The sequence below is a fragment of the Phyllobates terribilis genome, unplaced genomic scaffold (genome assembly GCF_046119375.1).
Source record: "Phyllobates terribilis strain yellow unplaced genomic scaffold, ASM4611937v1 Scaffold_2__4_contigs__length_985480577, whole genome shotgun sequence".
Taxonomy (NCBI): domain Eukaryota; kingdom Metazoa; phylum Chordata; class Amphibia; order Anura; family Dendrobatidae; genus Phyllobates; species Phyllobates terribilis.
The window spans coordinates 95,039,194-95,059,433 of NW_027362762.1; the positions used below are offsets into that span (position 1 = coordinate 95,039,194).

A 20,240-nucleotide genomic window follows, 5' to 3' on the forward strand; every position below is an offset into this window, starting at 1 on the left:
TTTTTTAAATAAATCCTTTACACTAAATGACAAGTACAGTAACCAACACTGTCACTGTGCTTCATATATATGTGACTGACATGTTTCTATCTATCTAATCTATGTGTGAAGCTCAATTCTTTCTGTTGTAAATTGTCGGGTACCGGTGTATGCCGCTGATGAATTGCCGGCTTTTCGCGTAATACATTCTACATTATTCTTAGTTGTTTTACTTCATGTAGAATTAACCTACAAGGAAAGAAAGGGTTTATTTTCATTCCGATATTTGTGTCCCATTGACTTGCATTGGTTTCCGGTATCGGAATCGGCGATATCCGATACTTTTTGGGTATCGGTCCGATCCAATCCGATACGATATTTCCTGATATCGGAAGGTATCGCTCAACACTACTCACCAGATTTATCCTCACACACAACTTCTTCTCTTTCGGCGAGGAGCTATAGCTGCAGCGACCTGGAACTGCTATGGGCACCAAAATGGCACACCAGTATGCCAACCTCTTCATGGCGAAACTGGAAAATTACTTTTTTGCATCATGCTCCATCAAACCCATGGCCTATTTTCGTTACATTGATGACCTCTTAATAATCTGGACTGAATCTGAATAAGAACTTCTAAAATTCCATGACAAATTCAATAGATTTCACCCCACCATAAACTTAACATTGGAGCACTCAAAAACGGAAATCAACTTTCTGGATACTACCATAAATATTCAAAATGGTTCAATCCAGACATCAGTGTATCGGAAACCAATTGACCGTCACACATACATCAAAAAGTCCATCGTTTACAGCAAAGCCCTTAGATACAATCGCATCTGTTCCAGTCCAGCGGACAGGGATGAAAACTTAACCCATCTTAAAAAGACATTTTTAAACAAAGGTTATCACCCCACCTCCATTGATGACCAGATCATTAGAGCCACAAGGATCCCTAGAAGTCAACTACTTCAGTACGGGAGAAAAAGAGGAAAACAATTGTGTACCTCTGGTGGTGACCTACAACCCAAAACTTGAGCTACTGAGAAAAACTGCTAAAAAACTTCACCACATCCTACACAAGGATGACTGGTTAAAAACAATATTCAAAGACCCTGCCTTGCTGTGCTACAAGCAACCTCCAAATTTAAGAAACATCATGATCCGAAGTTCAATGCCCTCAGATACACCAAGAGGAACTTTTCCTTGCAATATGAAGAGCTGCAAAACCTGCACCCATGTAGAGACCAAAGACAGGATACAGATTCCCAACACACAGCAGGATTATAAGATTCCCGGGACATTCACATGTTCCTCTTCCGATGTGGTGTACTTAATTCTGTGCACTATATGCCCTATTCGGGGTCTCTATGTGGGAGAAACAGGACAGAAATTGAGGGCAAGGATGAGGTCTCATCGCCACACGATTACGGATAAAAAAAACCCATGTAGGGTTGCCAAACATTTCTGTGGTCCAGGACACAACATCAACAATATGAAAGTTGTCATATTAAAAGGCAACTTTAAATCACAAAAACACAGACGAGTTTGGGAATGCAAATTGATTCGTGTCTTTGACCCCCTCCACACAGGAATAAATCTGTCAGGAAGATTTATGTCTCACTACAAAATTTGAGGAATCTGCTCCAGAGACAGTGAAGGCACCAGGCCTCTGATCTTACATGGATATTGGGACCATAAAACTTTCACACCACTATTCTAATCCAATTAAGGATTCCCTCTCTGAGCTCAGTTTGTTTGTTTATTTAAATGTCAATTTATGATGCCCTGCATCTGCTTTCTCCCATTTTTTTTTCTTTCTTTCTGTGCATATATTTATGTTTCTTCATATACCTTGCCATAATATTGTAAGGGGGAAGACCGGGGTGTAAGTACTTTCAGAACAAGGGATCCGGAACTGCTGGGGCCATGCCTCTGGTTGCAGGGGGAAGACAGACTGCGAGCACAGGAGTCAGGTGACCGGGAAGCTGGGGGCGTGTCCAGAGCTCAGGGGTCAGGTGACCGGGGAGCTGGGGGCATTTCTAGGAAGAGGGAGAGAAAGGAGTTTTGCGCGGGAAAGCAGGCAGTTGACAGTGGGAGTCAAGCCCGACTAGAGGGAGAAGAGACACAGGGTCCGTGGAGCCGAGCAATTGAGGTGCAGTGTTATGGACTAGGGGCTCAGCGGGTCAAACCGGTGACCTGCCGCTGCCGTCAGAAGACGTGGAGCCGAGAAAGTGATGTGCAGTGTTATGGACTAGGGGCTCAGCCGGTCAAACTGGAGACCGCTCGCTGCTGCCAGAAGACGGAGCATTGTTTAGGCGGGGAAGCCAGAAGAAAACACCGGCATCAGCCGGCAACTGCCTTGTTGGGAACAAGAGTCAGCTAAGTGTAAAACTGCCGATTACAACCGTGTCGACTCTGCTACATCTAGCCAAACTGTGAATTGTCGGTTATAGTCTGTTACCTGCTACTCCCCTTGTTGTCCCCATATTTCCCCTGTTACTCCCTGCGTGGAGATTGACCTGTACCTGTGTTACAATATGTCTGATGAAGAGACCTAAGTTGTCTCGAAAGCTTGCCTTGTAACATCATTTATTTTATTTTTGTTAGCCATTAAAAGGTATCATAACTACAAGATTATCATGTTTTTCCCACTGAGAGCAATTTTTGAATTATTTGGCATAGCGGCTTGTTGGTTACTGAATTTTGGATAAATCACAAAGGGTATAGGGCTTTCTGGCTCCAATAGGTTATCAGAAATAAGGTTGCGAACAAGAAGTGTTGACAGTATAAGGGTACTTTCAGGCTCCAATAACCTATTAGAATTACTGTAATAGAAGGATATTTATTAAATCTCCAATAGCCCATTAGAATGGATAGTCTAGAGCAGGAGTGGGCAATTCATTTTTCCAAGAGGCCATATGAGAGACTATGACTGTTGTGGAGGGCCGCACTGAACGGCCAAACATAATTCTGCTTATTATTATTGTTTTATATAAAATTTTATCACTTAATATTGAGCAGAATTAAGTATGATGACTTGTTGCTAATGTTAATACATGTTATAATAAGGCTTATTGTAATCTGTATTCATTCTTACCTATAGCAGCGAATTTACACCATGTAATTGACAGCTTTTTATAAAGTGTATACCCAGCAGTAAATCATACAGCTTCTGTTATGCAGCCCTTGTACTTTGATCAACAACTCCCAACACAATATGATGCCCCCACAGTCCCCCCACACAGTATATGGAAGGTATGGGAAGAACCCAGCTTACGACACCAGGAAAAGAGGGAAAGCCCAGCAACTAGGGAAAGGGTGAGTGGAGACTCCTAAGCAGATCTAACAACACCCTGACTCTCCTATCATCCCTAAATAGGTTCCGCACCTATCGCCGAGCAGGATACCTTAACCCTGGCTGACCCTAGATTTAGGCCCTAGGTTGGGAGGGGGAGGGGTGAGCACTAGTCAGCACCACTGCAACTAAAGACAAGCAAGGGAAACAGACAAGGGGATACACTTAGCTTTGAGAAGACGCCAGAGAGATCACGACTACAATCCACAAAGGAACTCCAAGGAGAATCTAGCCGACTGCTAGAATTCCAGACCTGAACAGAGGAATTAACTCTATCACCAGCAACTCTCTGGAGAAACGGAGTGTATTTAAAGATCCAGCAAGGGTGTGTTAATTAGAAGCTGAAGATGGAGATCACCGCTGGGTCCTAGAGAGGGAGGGATGATGAAAGGATCAAGAAGGTGTCTGCAAGGCCAAGTGTAGTGACCTTCCACAGCCGGATCCAGAATGACTGTCTGTCAAACCTGACACACCTGTGACAGTATGATGTCCCCACATAGTATGATGTCACTACACAGCCTCTAAAACAGTGAGCTGTCCCCTCAAACAGTATGATCTTCTCATAAAACTCCATACAGAGTATGTCTTCACAAAGCCTCACTACATAGTATTATATCCCCACACAGCCCCCTTACACAGTATTATGTCCTCATATAGCCCCCATGTGCAGTATGATGTCCCCCACACAGCCCCCATGCAAAGTATGGTGTCCCCAGCACAGCCTCCATGTGCAGTATGATGCCTCCCACACAGACCCCATGGGCAGTAAGATGTAAAAGAAAAAAAAAAATCACCTCACCCTGTTCCCCAACAGTTCCGTTCTGCGCTGTGTTCTGAGGCACAGCTGGCACGATGTAGTGACGTCTCACGCTTATAGCTCTCTCAGACATACAAGTTCCATAATGGAAGAGGGAGCCTGCACACAATCTCTTTTCTTTATTTTTATTTATTGGGTTAAAGAGGATGATTTTAACTTCATCCCTACATTGGGCGTAATTGTACATGCAATGTTGTTTCCCTGACTTTAATGCGGGCTCAGGAGCTGAGCTTGAATCTTTCTTGGTAGATGATGGCTGTATTATTCAGCTATCATCTGTTTCTAACATCAGCGGCTGGTGCTGAGCTCTGACCTCTGCTATTTACTCCTTTATTTCCGCTGTCAATCTCAGACACTGGTATTTACGTTGCATGGCCTGATGGCCATTCTACGTGCTCATTGGCCTTCCACAATACAATCGCTGGGTACAGATAGTTGCTTTGGCAGCTGGGGGTCTTCTGAAGACCCCACCATTACCTTTATAGTACTCCTATAATGACCAACATGTGGAATTGCAATATATAGTATAAGCGATCGGTCGATCACAGGTTCAAGTCTCCTAAGGTTATAAATCATGCAATAAAAAAATAAATAAAAATGTTTTAAAAAAATATAAAAGTTCTAATCACCCCACTTTTCCTCCACTAAAACTTAAGAAATAATAATAAAAAAATAAAATGTGGTATCTCTGTGTCTGTGAAAATCCTATCTATAAAAATATAAAATTCATTAACAAGATCGATAAACATTGTAAAGAGAAAAAAGCTAAACGTCAGAATTGTGTTATTTTTGGCCACAGCAACATAGCAAAAATATGCAATAAAAAATTATCAAAACTTTGTATCAATAAAAAAGACAATGAAATGCCGTTTCTGAAAGTTGAGACATGGTATATAGAGATGATTATATTTTTGTAAAAAACTTTTTCCAGCAAGTGGACTATTTTTTTCCTGATCAATAAATACAAGTTATTTTATCTCATGGATTTTTTTTTTAATCTCAGCTTTCCTTTGCTGCCTGAAGAAGCAATCACTGATCATTCAATGAGAATATTGGATTACAGAGTTAAATGTATTTTATTTCAGCAGTTGTGAAAGTGTCTTGTACCATTGTAACTATTTTGCAACACTGATGATTACAAAGATAACAGTTTACCTGTCATTTTATCCTCAAAAACAGACATTTTTTTGGCTGACCCACTAGTGACCCATGACTAGGGCTTACAAGCAAGAAAGAGTCAAGAGATCCAAGAGTATTCTTGCCTCTGGGACATCATAGTGAGCTAAGGCCGGCCATACACATTAGATAGCTTTTGACCAAACGGTGCTTCTGCCGATCGTTCGCCCGACAGCCATCTCAGCCGACTCTCACATTCACAGAAGAGATCCTGTGTTCTGTCGGCTGTATTCTCTATGAGAAAGCTGCCGCCTGACATGTCAGCCGGTGGCTTAGCTCATGAGAACAATGCAATCGGCAGTCCAAGAGTGGACATGCCTGATCGACATCATTACCGACCATCCGTTGGCCGGTGCTCCCATACACATTAGACCGTTGGCCGAACCTGTCGATATCGGGGGTTCAGTCAATGGTCTAATGTATATGGGGACTATAAGGCTAATTAGGTATTCCTTGAAAAAACTGCAAAATGGCCACTCTATTATGTCAACTTTCCAAGACACATACAGTACAGACCAAAAGTTTGGACACACCTTCTCATTTAAAGATTTTTCTGCATTTTCATGACTATGAAAATTGTACATTCACACTGAAGGCATCAAAACTATGAATCAACACATGTGGAATTATATACTTAACAAAAAAGTGTGAAACTACTGAAAATATGTCTTATATTCTAGGTTCCTCAAAGTAGCCACCTTTTGCTTTGATGACTGCTTTGCACACTCTTGGCATTCTCTTGATGAGCTTCAAGAGGTAGTCACCGGAAATGGTCTTCCAACAATCTTGAAGGAGTTCCCAGAGGTGCTTAGCACTTGTTGGCCCTTTTGCCTTCACTCTGCGGTCCAGCTCACCCCAAACCATCTCGATTGGGTTCAGGTCTGGTGACTGTGGAGGCCAGGTCATCTGGCGTAGCACCCCATCACTCTCCTTCTTGGTCAAATAGCCCTTACACAGCCTGGAGGTGTGTTTGGGGTCATTTTCCTGTTGAAAATAAATGATGGTCCAACTAAATGCAAATCAGATGGAATAGCATGCCGCTGCAAGATGCTGTGGTAGCCATGCTGGTTCAGTATGCCTTCAATTTTAAATAAATCCCCAACAGTGTCACCAGCAAAGCACCCCCACACCATCACACCTCTTCCTCCATGTAGAGTCCATCCGTTCACCTTTTCTGCGTCGCACAAAGACACGGTGGTTGGAACCAAAGATCTCAAATTTGGACTCATCAGACCAAAGCACAGATTTCCACTGGTATAATGTCCATTCCTTGTACTCTTTAGCTCAAACAAGTCTCTTCTGCTTGTTGCCTGTCCTTAGCAGTGGTTTCCTAGCAGCTATTTTACCATGAAGGCCTGCTGCACAAAGTCTCCTCTTAACAGTTGTTGTAGAGATGTGTCTGCTGCTAGAACTCTGTGTGGCATTGACCTGGTCTCTAATCTGAGCTGCTGTTAACCTGCGATTTCTGAGGCTGGTGACTCGGATAAACTTATTCTCAGAAGCAGAGGTGACTCTTGGTCTTCCTTTCCTGGGGCGGTCCTCATGTGAGCCAGTTTCTTTGTAGCGCTTGATGGTTTTTGCAACTGCACTTGGGGACACTTTCAAAGTTTGCCCAATTTTTCGGACTGACTGACCTTCATGGCCATTTATGATGTAGTAATGATGGCCACTCGTTTTTCTTTACTTAGCTGCTTTTTTCTTGCCATAATACAAATTCTAACAGTCTATTCAGTAGGACTATCAGCTGTGTATCCACCAGACTTCTGCACAACACAACTGATGGTCCCAATCGCATTTATCATGCAAGAAATCCCACTTATTAAACCTGACAGGGCACACCTGTGAAGTGAAAACCATTTCCGGTGACTACCTCTTGAAGCTCATCAAGAGAATGCCAAGAGTGTGCAAAGCAGTCATCAAAGCAAAAGGTGGCTACTATGAAGAACCTAGAATATAAGACATATTTTCAGTTGTTTCAGACTTTTTTGTTAAGTATATAATTCCACATGTGGTAATTCATAGTTTTGATGCCTTCAGTGTGAATGTACAATTTTCATAGTCATGAAAATACAGAAAAATCTTTAAATGAGAAGGTGTGTCCAAACTTTTGGTCTGTACTGTACAAAAATACTCACAGAAATGCCTTATCATAGACTTGTGGTATCAGCTGCCTGTCCTTACTCCAGATTGTCAAATTTATGCCAGCTACCTTCTGGCGAACATTTTTGTAAATTTTTCAGACTGCGGTAGGCCTGCCTCTCCCACTAAACTCTGTCCACTTATTAGAAATATGGTGTGAACGTAGAAAAAGTGAAAAAAAATTGTTTTTTTTTTTAACAAAACAGACATATACCAAATCTGTATTTTTTTTTTTTTTTTTTACTCAAGGGAATGCAAATAAATTCGTAAATTTTCGCTATAGTGTATATTTTCAGTAAGTGACATTGCTCGTGTGGGATGAATTGCTGTGCAGCAACATTTTTCAATATTAGAGGGGTAACCCATTAATTAATGATCGCATATTCGAAGTATCTGTTATAAATGGGTGAACACTAGGACCTCCATCATTCATGAGTGTCGGTTCTTTAGGATTCTCATGATTGTTAGGCCTTCACACTACCACTCTATACAGTGTCTACAAGACTGACGGAGATGGCCAAGTGCTGTGCTCATGACTCTCATTCCCTAGACCACACGCGTCAAACTCTGGCTCTTGGGCCAAATCTGGCCCACAGGGTGATTATATTTGGCTCGTGACACCAGAACAACAATCCCTATGTGGGACCATTATTCTGTATGGAGGACTATGTGGGGCCCATTATTCTGTATGGAAAGCTATGTGGGGCCCATTATTCTGTATGGAGGACTATGTGGGGCCCATTATTCTGTATGGAGGACTATGTGGGGCCCATTATTCTGTATGGAGGACTATGTGGGGCCCATTATACTGTATGGAGGACTATGTGGGGCCCATTATTCTGTATAGAGGACTATGTGGGGCCCATTATTCTGTATGGAGGGCTATGTGGGTCCCGTTATTTTGCATGGAGGACTATGTGGGGCCAATTATTCTGTATGGAGGACTATGTGAGGCCCATTATACTGTATGGAGGACTATGTGAGGCCCATTATACTGTATGGAAAGCTATGTAGGGCCATTATACTGTTTGAAGGACTATGTGAGGCCCATTATACTGTATGGAAGACTATGTGGGGCCCATTATTCTGTATGGAGGACTATGTGGGGCCCATTATACTGTATGGGGGACTATGTGGGGCCATTATTCTGAATGGAGGATTATGTGGGGCCCACTATTTTGTATGGAGGACGGTGTGGGGCCCAATATCCTGTATAGTAGTTGGCCCGCGTCTTTGTCCACGTTTTTCATTTTGGCCCTCTGTGTGTTTTGAGTTTGACATCCCTGACATAGAAACTGAATAGAAAGGTTGTGCTCATGTGTGACCGCGCTCCATTTAAACAGGGGGTCTGGAATTCCAATTCTGAAAATCGTTGGGTTTCCAAGCTGTGGGATACCCTGTGAGTAGGTGATAAATCTGATTTTGATACTCCATTCAGCATACATTTCAGGCGGTGTTTCTGGTACGACCTGACACTGCATAGTGCCAAAGTCCATCAAGTTCAGTTTAATATTACTTTTACTTGAGTTGATCTGAGATAAAATCAATTATGACCCCAGTGAGGTAATTGGCCATTTGTCCAGGAATCCTCAGTGATGAAATAAAAAGTACAGGTACTGTGAAAGTAATATGACAATGACATCTATTACTATTAACATAATACCATTCCAATGTTCAGTGAAGTAGCAAAGCGAGAAGATTTCCCGTGTTGCACTGGCTAATGTGGTTTTCCCAATACCTCAAATGCCGTTAATAAATCCCCTTTTAGAAAATAAAACCCCTTTGTAAATTACATCAATTAAAAACTTTGGGCAAGTGATTTCGAAGGCATGATGCCGTCCTGCTCCTGGTCGAGTGCGCGGTTCTTTTTTCCTTCGAGAGCAGTGTAGATTCTCGTCAAGGGTTCGGTTCAACTCGGCTCTGGAGAGAGAAAAAGTTCCTGTAGACTTCAGGTTTTTATAGTGGTTTTGCCTTTCATTCACAGATTACTGCCATAAACTTCAGCCTATATTCTAGTGTAAAGTTGCCATAACACTCCTGGAAACTAAAAGACAATATTGCGTATAACTCTTTTTGAATTGCAATGACTAATATAAGGGTTTGCCATCTTAAGTAATTAATAGGAGTGTGTCTAGTATTTATTTTGAGTGCAACATAATGTAGAGACAGAGATCCTGATTCCACGGATCTGTCACTTACTGGGCTGCTTGCTATAGTTTTAATTAAAATCACTGTTTTATCAGCAGGAGATTATCACTAGAGGACTAGTAAATCTGCTGCCGCATAGTCCTCAGTATTCATGAGCTCTGTATAACTCCCCCCCACCACTGATGCACAGTGTACACAGAATGCAGCCAATCAGTGGTGTGGGCGGGGTTATACAGAGCTCAGCAGTCAGAGAACTGCTAGATCTGCAGCAGATAAAATAGAGAATTTATCTAAACTACAGCATGAAGCTCAATAAGTGTTACATCACTGGAATCAGGATCTCTGCCCCTACATCATATTGCGCTCAGATGTTGTAGCAAAAATCTGGCGCTACATTCCCTTTAATTAAAATCAAATAGTGAAACACAGCTGCAGTTTTTTTACAGCATTCAAAGAGATGCTTTACGGCAGACACATGTGTCGTCTGGAGATGTTAATTGGCTTGTACAGAAGAGTGGATGCTTTGCCATCTGTGCAGAGGTCACTGTGCAGGGAGAGGGAGGAGGTGAGGTGAGCACATCACATATTGTGAATAGAGTGACCCTGTGTCATCTGTATATGGGTTTTACTTTGTATTCTCATCCTCTCTGTGATGATAATGAGGTATTCTGAGTAGTGATCTCTGAAGAGCAGGGAGTGCCGCCTACTATGAGGTGGACACCAACATTTTTTTAAAATACCTTTAACACTAAAATTTAAAATTGTAAACACGTAATCAATTGGCCATTTGCTTATGATTCGTTTCCCTTGTATGTGGTCACTGCTGTTTCAACAAACTTTCCATAACTCAATAGTACGAGCAAAAATAAGAAAGATTCTGATATATCTTATCAGAAAAATATGTTCCTTTCTCCACTTATGAGCCACTTCTTCCCCTGCCTCCCAAATTCACCATCCACTCTGAAAACTGCTAAATTCCATCTGTCTCAAGACAATACCGTCTACCAGATAACTTAGAGATCAGAACAGATATCTACTGAAATCTATAGCGTGGGGGTAAAAATGATGGTGGAGCGTCACGAAAGGAGAAAGACGCAGAGATACACTAAGGCTCTTTTGCTGCATTCTAGTAAATGTTTTTATCACCCCATCACCCAGTGCTGGATTCACAGCTACACTGATCAGTACTGCTGTATAATGTTCTCCATGATTCTACTGCTTCTGAGGGTGAACTACATAGACACAGGTGAGCAGGAATCCCTCATGTCTGTGAGCTGTGTATGGGAGAAATCATAGCTGCTACTCTCCATCCACCAGCTCAGAGAGAGATGATATCCTACATTGGAGAAAATGTTAATACCGTAGCCAGCCATAGGTATCTCTTAGTACATTGCTGTTGGTAGCTATTCTTATCATAAAATAAGCAATGTCTGGACACAAGAAATAAGAAGCTTATTTTTCAATTTTACAATTTTGTGTTTTTCTTTCCCCCTTTTAGGAAGCAGATGGAAGAACTGAGAATATCAGGAACGCTAAGAGGAAGTCTGAGCTCTGAGGAGCAAATCTCTCTGATTAGTGGTTTCAGTGATCTGAAATCGGCATTAGAGGGCGCCATATTCATTCAAGTAAGTTACTAGATCTGCTATGGTGTGTATATCTACCGACATATAGGCCTCGTTTAGACGTCTGTTACTTGGATAGAACGTGTAGCCATTATAATTTATGGAGCTGTTCACATGTCCGTGTTTTTTTGAGGACCGCATGACCGCAAACAAATCTCCTAAACATGATTTATGCCATGGATCAAAATGACCCTTACCAGTCTATGGGTCCGTGAAAGTCATTGACAGCACACGGATGGCATCAGTCAGTGCGCTGTCTGTGATTAACATTGCAGTGAATAAGAGATGATTTGTCATTTAATTATTTTTTCGTGCGTAAATATCACTGATGAAATTCTGATGGGAAAAACACTGACAAACGGATGAAAGTCAGATCCAAAACGCTGATAAGTAACTGTTTTTGTTTTTAGGTATGTGTGAATGAGGCCTTATTGTTCTATATCAGTGCAGCTATAGTTATTGTACTGGAAAGCTAAAAGGTCAAGGCATCTGTGTCTGACTGAATGGCAGCACATTAGTGGCTTGTATTTGTATAGAAAATCCTTGTCTAAAAAAATATCTAGATGTCTATCCATCTATCTAGAAATATATATATATACTGTATGTATATATATATATATATTTCTGCAATAAAAAAATAAATATAGATATATATATAGATATAGATATATACACAGTCGTGGCCAAGAGTTTTGGCACCTTTGAAATTGCTCCAGAAAAGTAAGTATTTCTCCCAGAAAATTTTTGCGATTATACATATTTTGTTATACACATGTTTATTTCCTTTGTGTGTATTGGAACAACACAAAAAAACTGAGAAAAAAAAGGCAAATTGGTCATAATTTCACACTAAACCCCCAAAATGGGCCGGACAAAATTGTGATGCTCGTTCAAACTCACCTGTGGCAAGTAACAGCTATACTCATCTCTGGTGCAGGTGCCATTCCAGCGATATCGTAGCGGAGTCTCCTGTGACGCTGTTATGTCATGTGAGCCCTGCAGCCAATTAGTGGCCACTTGATGCTCTCCTCCTTTGGACATTACTGACATTCGTAGGAAGTCAGACAGTAGCAGCAGCTCTCACTTCTTCCCGGTGTCTGTTTTGTCTGAATGAAATGAGAGTGAGGTGGCCACTGATTGGCTGCAGGGCTCACATGACATAAGGTCACGGGAGTCTCCGCTACAATATCACTAGAATGGCACCTGCATCAGAGGTGAATATAGCCGTTCTTATTTTAGGTAGGAGAAATATAGTAATTGAAAGGGGGTTGACCGAGTAGTGGGCAACCCCTTTAATTTGGCCAAGAATAAGAAAGCAATGACTTTTAAATCCTGTGACAGATTTTCTCTTCTGTTTTCCCTTTTGTAATACAATGTGTTTCATATCCAATTTGCTGCAGATTTATTGTGAGTTTGCTGCTCATTTGTCCTGGAAAATATCTGCTATATATAAATATCTATTGTATGGCCTTACCCTTAGGCCACATTCACACATATTTTCAGTCTGTATGCTGTACATTTGTGCAAAGAATCAATGAAAGTCAAGATGCTAGTGTGTTGCGCTGGCCTCCCTCACTCCTTCTCACCGCGTGTTTCGCTCTGCTCTACCTAGTACCTGACCATCGCTCTGAGCCGCTTTGTGCTATCTTCCAGCTCTGCTGTTTGTGAATCCTAGGGGTGGGCGGACGAACTCTGCAGGACTTTGTATCCATTCTGTACTGCAGAGATGTGCATCCCTGGCCTATCACCGGCCAGCAAGTGATATATCAAGCGACTCCACCCTCCATTCCTTGCCTGAACTTAGGTTCCTAGAGCTCAGTCTCTAGCTTCCTGTATCGGCATATTCCTGTTTTGTCTTCCCTGTTATCGACCCGACTTGCCTTCTCGTTTATCCTGATCTCTCCTGATCTCTGCTACGAATGCTGAATCTGTTCTGCCTGCCTCGACCTCGAACCGCCTGACTACTCTTCTGTCTCACCTGCCTGTGCCCTGTACCCAAGTCTCTGACCCTCCGGTCAGCTGCTTCAGTCTCAGGGACTGCCCTGGAGTGGTATCTGGTGTCTATTGGCGGCCCAGCCTATCCTCATCATCAAAGGCTCTAGTGGATACCCGGTAGACACTTAATCACGCCCCTCCAGGGTAAGCCCGGCACGTGGCGCAGTGGGTCCACATCCACCAGCGTTACATAGTGCACATGACCGATTGTACAAACAGACCTTTGGTCCATAAGGCAAAAATCGCAGCATGTACTCGTCTCCTCTGATTTGCGGATAGTCAGTGCTAGTTTCAATGACCCTGAGCTCCTGCACTCGTCCACAATATGGATGAGCTCACAAAGCAGCACATGAACTCAGCATGCAATTTGCAGATTTGACTGATTTGAGAATTGCAACTTTTGTGTAGACGTACCCTCAGAAGGCTGGAGATGTTTAGTGCTAGTTTTCTGCAACACATAGAGTTTTGCATTTAGCCCAAAAAATTCTACTTTGGTCTCATCTGACCAGAGCACATTCTTCCACAAGGCTTGGAGAAGAGAATGCTAACATGAAGAAGGTGCTCTGGTCATATAAGACCAAAGAAGAACTTTTTGGGCTAAATGCAAAATGGTATATGTGGCAGAAAACTAACACTGCACATCCCCTTGAAAACACCATCCCCACCATCAAACATGAATTTGATAGGATCATGGATGGAGCTAAATATAGGGCAATCCTGGAGGAAAAGCTATTAGAGGCTGCAAAAGACTTGAGACTGAGGCGTAGCTTCACCTTCCAACAGGACAACGACTCTAAATATACTGCCAGAGCTACAATGGAACGGTTTATATAAAAGCATATTCATGTGTGTGAATGGCCCAGTCGCAGTCCAGACCTAAATCCCATTGACAATCTGTGGCAAATATTAAAAAAATTGCTGTTCACAGATGCCTCCATCCAATCTCACTGAGCTAGAGCGAGTGTGCAAAGAAGAATGGGCAAAAAATTGCAAAGTTGGTAGAGACAGACCCCAAAAGACTTACAGCGAAAGGTGATCCTACAAAGTACTAGGGATGGGGCTGAATACAAATGCACATTACAATTTTCAGATATATATTTTTAAAATATTTAGGAAACCATCTATCATTTCCTTTACGCTTCACAAATACTTGCTACTTTGTGTTGGCATATCACATAAAATCCCAATAAAATACCGTATTTTGTGGATTATAAGAAACACCGGACCTAAGACTCACCACAAATTTTGGGGTGGAAAATAGGAAAAAAAATGTTTTAAAATAAAATGGTGGTGGTACGTCTTATAGTCCTTTTTTAACGGTAGCTTACCTGAGGAGCGGCTGCGGTGGAGCGGGGTCACAGGAGGCAGTGTTGCTGCTTCAGGAGGCCAGCGGCGGCAGGAACGGGGCGATGCTGCGGTGCCCGGGCTCTCGTAAGATGTTGGTGCCGGTGAGCGGAGTCTCCTCTCCCAATGATTTCCCAGCTGTGGGCCTTAGAAAAATGGCCGTCGGGGGCGGCGCATGTGCAGATTGAGATCTTGGGAGACAAGATCTTGTCTCCCAATATCTTGTCTCCGGAGATCTCAATCTGCGCATGCGCCGTCTCTTGCGGTAATTTTCCCGAAGCCCACCGCAGGGAAATCTACAGGAAAGGGGACTCCGCTCACTGGCGCCAACATCTTCTGAGAGCCCAGGCACCGCTCCTTCCGCCACTGGCCTCCCGAGGCAGCGACCCTGCCTCCTGTGACCCTGCTCTACTGCCGTCACCCCCCGGTAAGCTCATTTCGGACTATAAGAGGTTCCCCCACTTCCCTCCCAAACTTAGAGGGAAAAAAAGTGCGTCTTATAATCTATAAAAAATACGGTACATTTAAGTTCCTGGGTGTAATGTGAAAAAATGTGGGGAAGTTTATGGGGTATGAATACTTCTTCAAGGCGCTGTATGTGCCACAGCCTTGGAACTTGGTGTCACACACTAAGCTGTGCCCCTTTTTTGCCAAGTTAGACCCCTTTTCAGAGAAAGCATGACTCCCTGAATTTTGGCGCATTTAGTTGGATAAATCTCCCCCAATGTTTTTGAACAGACGTGGAGAACTGTGTATTTACCTTTGTTTTGATATGTAGTAATGTAAAGGACAATTTGTAACACATAATTTAACCTCAAACGTCCTTGACGTCTAGCATAGACAAGCAGGGGCATATGCCATGTTCTGGATTTTCATAATGTGCCAGCTTGTGCAATCAAGTTTACCTGGGGTTTTCATTAAAGCATCTACGTGAGAAGCTTACTGTAACTTCCTTTGAATGAATTTGTGCCAATTTCTATTTGCTTCGCTTGTTGCAATGTGGTGGATTGTGCCAGTCTAAAATCATGACACCCTGATTACTGTCAAGTGATTTTTACTGTACAAGTCATAACATCTGTAGGAATATTTGTGGAGGGCAAGAATCCTAAAATTTGGGGCAAAATAGTAAATTATAGCTATCTGTCTACTTGTTTTGCTGGCAACTAAAATCCCGTGCTTCTGCGTAGAAAGGCATGCTCAGAGGAGCCGAGCATGAGCGCTTATTTCAGTAGGCAGAAAGTATTAATGCCAGGCATTACTAGTCTCCCAGAAAAACAAAGGGTCTGGCAGCTTAAAATACAACATTATTCTTGGTATCTTTACTCATGGGACAGAGATAGATAGCCAACAAAGCCTCAAACTAAAGGGGCACAGCAATAACTATGGCACAGCTAGACTTCAGTGAAGTACCCTGCACAGTGGCATCCCTACGTTTGTGCTACTGCAACTTAGCTCATTGAATTGCATGGGGCTGAGCTGCAATTTGGCAACTCGGCCGCCGCTCGGGGTAGCCACACTAACAAAGAGGTTGTTGAGTTGAGTTGTGGAGTGAGCAGCTCTGCCCTTTTGTTTTGTTCGGTTATGTGCCTTGATGTTGGGCTTCCACAATCATTTATGGATGACCTGCCCTAAAGGGGCATTTACAATAGCCGATAATAAGTCAGGTTCTAACGCTAACAACTCCACCATTCATGATAAGGACTCATGTAGATGTCCATGCAGCATGGTCTGAGTACAGACCATAATACACAGACTGACTGCGGGACTCGCGACCTGATATAATTCAATGAGGATGTCACACTCCGGTCAGGAGATCCTCGACTAGTCCTCGCATTGTGGTCGGACCGTGCCACACGGACATCTGCATGAGCCCTTATTGTGTAATCTGAATGCGTTGAGCGAATGAGCAATGTGTCCAAAACTGCTCGTTATCGTGCATAAAATTATTTAGGCGAGCAAAAAAATTCTCATTCAACTTTTTAAGATTATACAATTATAATGGAGATTTTTCACTCGTTCAATGGTTTAACTGAGAAAAAGGAGAAGTCCTAAATTGGTATCTGTCTGTGTGACTACAGTGCAGTGTGTCCGATGTAATGATCGTTATTCAACCATTCCATTCACTATCATCGTCCTATATAAACACGCGTCTCCCATTGTTTTCTCACCGTGAGTTATGATCGTATCGTTCATCGCTTGAACGATTATCTGCTTGTGTAAATGAACCATAAGGGATACAAAAGTGAAAAACTCTAGGGAATTTGCTGTCCTACTGCAGGTGAAAAGTAGAATAGAATTGCATACAATGACTCAAAAGTAATCAGGCTTGGACTGGACCACAGGAGAACAGGAGAATCCTCCGGTGGGCCACCATGTTCTTATATGAGCAGTAATTGGAACAATATGCTTGAATTGCTATGTACTGTCAAAGGCAGCATCTTATTCATTTAACAATCTACCCATTTCATTGTTATATAAATTTATGATAATGTCACATGTGCATGTAGCTGAAAAGTGGGGCCCTGGAGTTGGCTACTGGTGGGCCCTTGACACCCCAGTCCGACACTGAATGTAACACACGAACGGACCAGAGCCATCAGAGTTCCTTGGTACGAGCGCTCACCCTCGATGATGGGGTCATATGGAAAGATGTTTTTGAGGCAACCTCTTTAAGTGAGACGTGAATACAATTAATCAAGAATCCAATCAATGTTCTACTCTTTCTGTCGTACTTTCTTTCTAATTTGCACCTTCCCTGCGGCGTATGTGATAATAGTCATGATTACCGAGTATTAAGGGAAGATAATGGTTTGAAGAGATGCGGCTATAAACGCTGGCAGAAATGATGACACAGACTGATCTTAATGTAAATCCTTTCCTGCCCCTGTTCCTGAGGTGTGGTATAAGTAGCAGCAATTGCAGAACTTCTTAGAAACCTGCTTTTATGTTTTATTACGACTTAGTTTGGCTGCAATTTTGTCCTGGATAAAACGTGCCATTACTTGAATAAGTGACACAGGACTGGGACGAGTCTCTGGACCAGCTGATGGGTGCACTTATTGCATAATGGCATTTCCATGTAAGTCGTCACTGTGACAGATAGATTTATGTCAGATCTTTATTGGCTAATAAAATAATAATCATTCTTGATAAATGTGACCAGCGACTAGTGAAGCTTTATAATACAGACAGCGATAGAATAACAACATTATTTCTGTGTCAGGTTCAATATATCTAATATACAACAATTAATATAGATAATGTAACTCCGAGGTGACATCTAAGGTCCTAAATAATTTATAGGCATTATTGCATATCGTGGATATCTCATCTTCTGAAGAACATCTTTTTAGGGCTAGCTCACACGAGCGTATAACATATCCGAGCGCTATCCGATGTTTTATCAGATAGCAATCAGGCCAATGTTATGGGGCAGTACAGATCTGCAATTTTTTTCTACAGACCTAATTGGTCTGAGGGAAAGATCGAAGAATGCTAAGAGTAGCTCCGCAAATCATTCAAGTGTATGGGTACGTGTAAAACATCGGACTGCACTCTGATGTCATCTTAGTGCAGTCCGATTTACATGGACACAGACAATGGAGAAGATGGAGACATTAAGTTCCGAGAGAATCGGATCACAGTAAACTGACACTTGGATCAATCGAATCAATTATGGTAACGACACTAGGCTCAAACTCTGATCAAAGTGTCATTACCATAATTGATCCGTGTCTCTCGGAAGAGAGAATCCTCATTCGTGTGAGTGTCGGCACTCGCGTCTTCATAAAAAACTTCTTTATTCAGTCCAGATTTAAAAGCTGCGATGGTGGACACAAGCGGCACAAAAAAACCTAAATGTCAGGAGGGTAAGACATACAAGCCTCCATGCAACGCGTTTCGGACCTGCATGGTCAGAGTTTTTTTTTATCAAGACGTGAGTGCCGACTGTTTCACTTGGTTTATAGTTCTGCGTAATAGACACTACTGCTGTTTAAAGATGTTTTCCAGAGCCTTTCACTTTTGCATCAAGAGGCGAGAGACACTGCTGATGTGGCATAAAAGTCCTGTCAGGTATTGGTAGGTCTCTTGTATGACGGCGGTTATTTTGCACTTAGAATAGGACAAGACCATGATCCTTGCCGGTCATGCACGAAATCTGGCAAAGTCATGGATGGGGAAGTGAGCGGCACCAGATATCCTTTTTAACCTATTCCTCACCACCCACTGTCTTTTGATGGTTAGCAGTCCAGGTCCTGAGTCTGCAGTGACATCTTCTATAGTCTATCAAGAGCAGATTGGGATTCTGGCCATCAGAGACAGCCAGGGAGCCCAGCTCTGTTCACTATGTAGTGGCCGCTCTGCTCCTATTCTCAACAGCGGGCACTACATAGTGAATGGAGCTGGGCTGTTCTGACCTTACTCACTACTTACGTCCGTCCAACACCAGAGCTGATAACAACTGATCAATTTTTGTAAAATAAAATATTGTAAAATTAAATTTTGATATTTAAATGGGTTGTCCACTATTTGGACAACTCCTTCTCATTACTCATGTGTGGCCCCGTTAAAATAAAAACACTTATACTCACCCCTAGTGCTGGCGGCGTTCCATCAGTGTCACCACTCGCGTTCCTGGGGCTCACTTGAGCCTAAAAAAAAGTGTGGCAAAGTTCTATGCAAAGTGATTTTTGCCTTTAGAGATTTTATTGGAAGCAGCAATTAGGGCGCTGATTGGATGCAGGGTTACTTGCAATCCTGGGGCTCACGTGATGTTATGTCATGTGAGCCCCGGGAATGCAAGTTTTGACAAAGCTGGAACAGCACCTTCACTGGGGATGAACCTGCGTGTTTTTATTTTAATGAGACGGGGTTGTCCAAGTGGTGGATAACCCCTTTAATGTCTTGTCCACTCAATTATCAATACAGTTTTCCAATAAGCTTTCTGTTAGCAAAGGTTTTCCTGATATGTTAATATTGCTTTCACTTATCCATGCATGTGTTGCAAAACGTGAGGTTAATTGCTGCTTCCCATGAAATCTCTCAAGGCAAAAATCACTTTGCATAGAACTCTGCCACACCTTTTTGTAATGTTCTAATCTAAATATAAATGCATAGAAACCTTATATATCAGGTAAGTGAAAGTCTAGTTCACAGTAAAGTATGTTCCAAACTGAATATTGAGCTACTTCTAATATACCTGTGCCTAGAGAACTGTCAAAGGACTGAAAGACAATTTTACCATTTTTGAACTTGAACCAAAACTCAGCCAAAAGGTCAGAAATATCAAAGAACAACAAAACATTTGTAAACCCAGCTATATACATTAGATGACTGTCGAATGAATGATCGTTCGGCCGACAACCATCTTGGTCGTCTCTCCCATACACAGGAGTGCTTGCTTGGCTGAGCACTTCTGTGATCTCTATGAGAAAGCCTCTGACCGACATCTCTACTGGTGGCATATCTCATTGTGATCAATGAACAATGTGATTGGCAGTCTGAAATCAGACAATCTGTTGGCTGGCTCCCTGACACACATTATTTATGTCACAGGTTTACCACAACAGAGAGGGGCCAGAAGACCGCAGCGTCAGATTTCCCGTACTCCTGCACTGATCAGAAGCACCTCTCCTTCAAAATATTAAACGGTGCAGGT

At 42.4% G+C, this 20,240-nt stretch overlaps 1 protein-coding gene across 1 annotated transcript in view; it reads left to right on the top strand.

Moving 5' to 3' along the window:
- The window catches only part of CRYL1 (crystallin lambda 1), a 192,461-nt gene that overhangs the window by 35,384 nt on the left and 136,837 nt on the right, over positions 1-20,240 (top strand). The window contains exon 3 of the mRNA XM_073662382.1: positions 11,119-11,245. Within this exon, the coding sequence (XP_073518483.1) occupies positions 11,119-11,245 (127 nt within the window). The remainder of the gene's footprint in view (positions 1-11,118; positions 11,246-20,240) is intronic.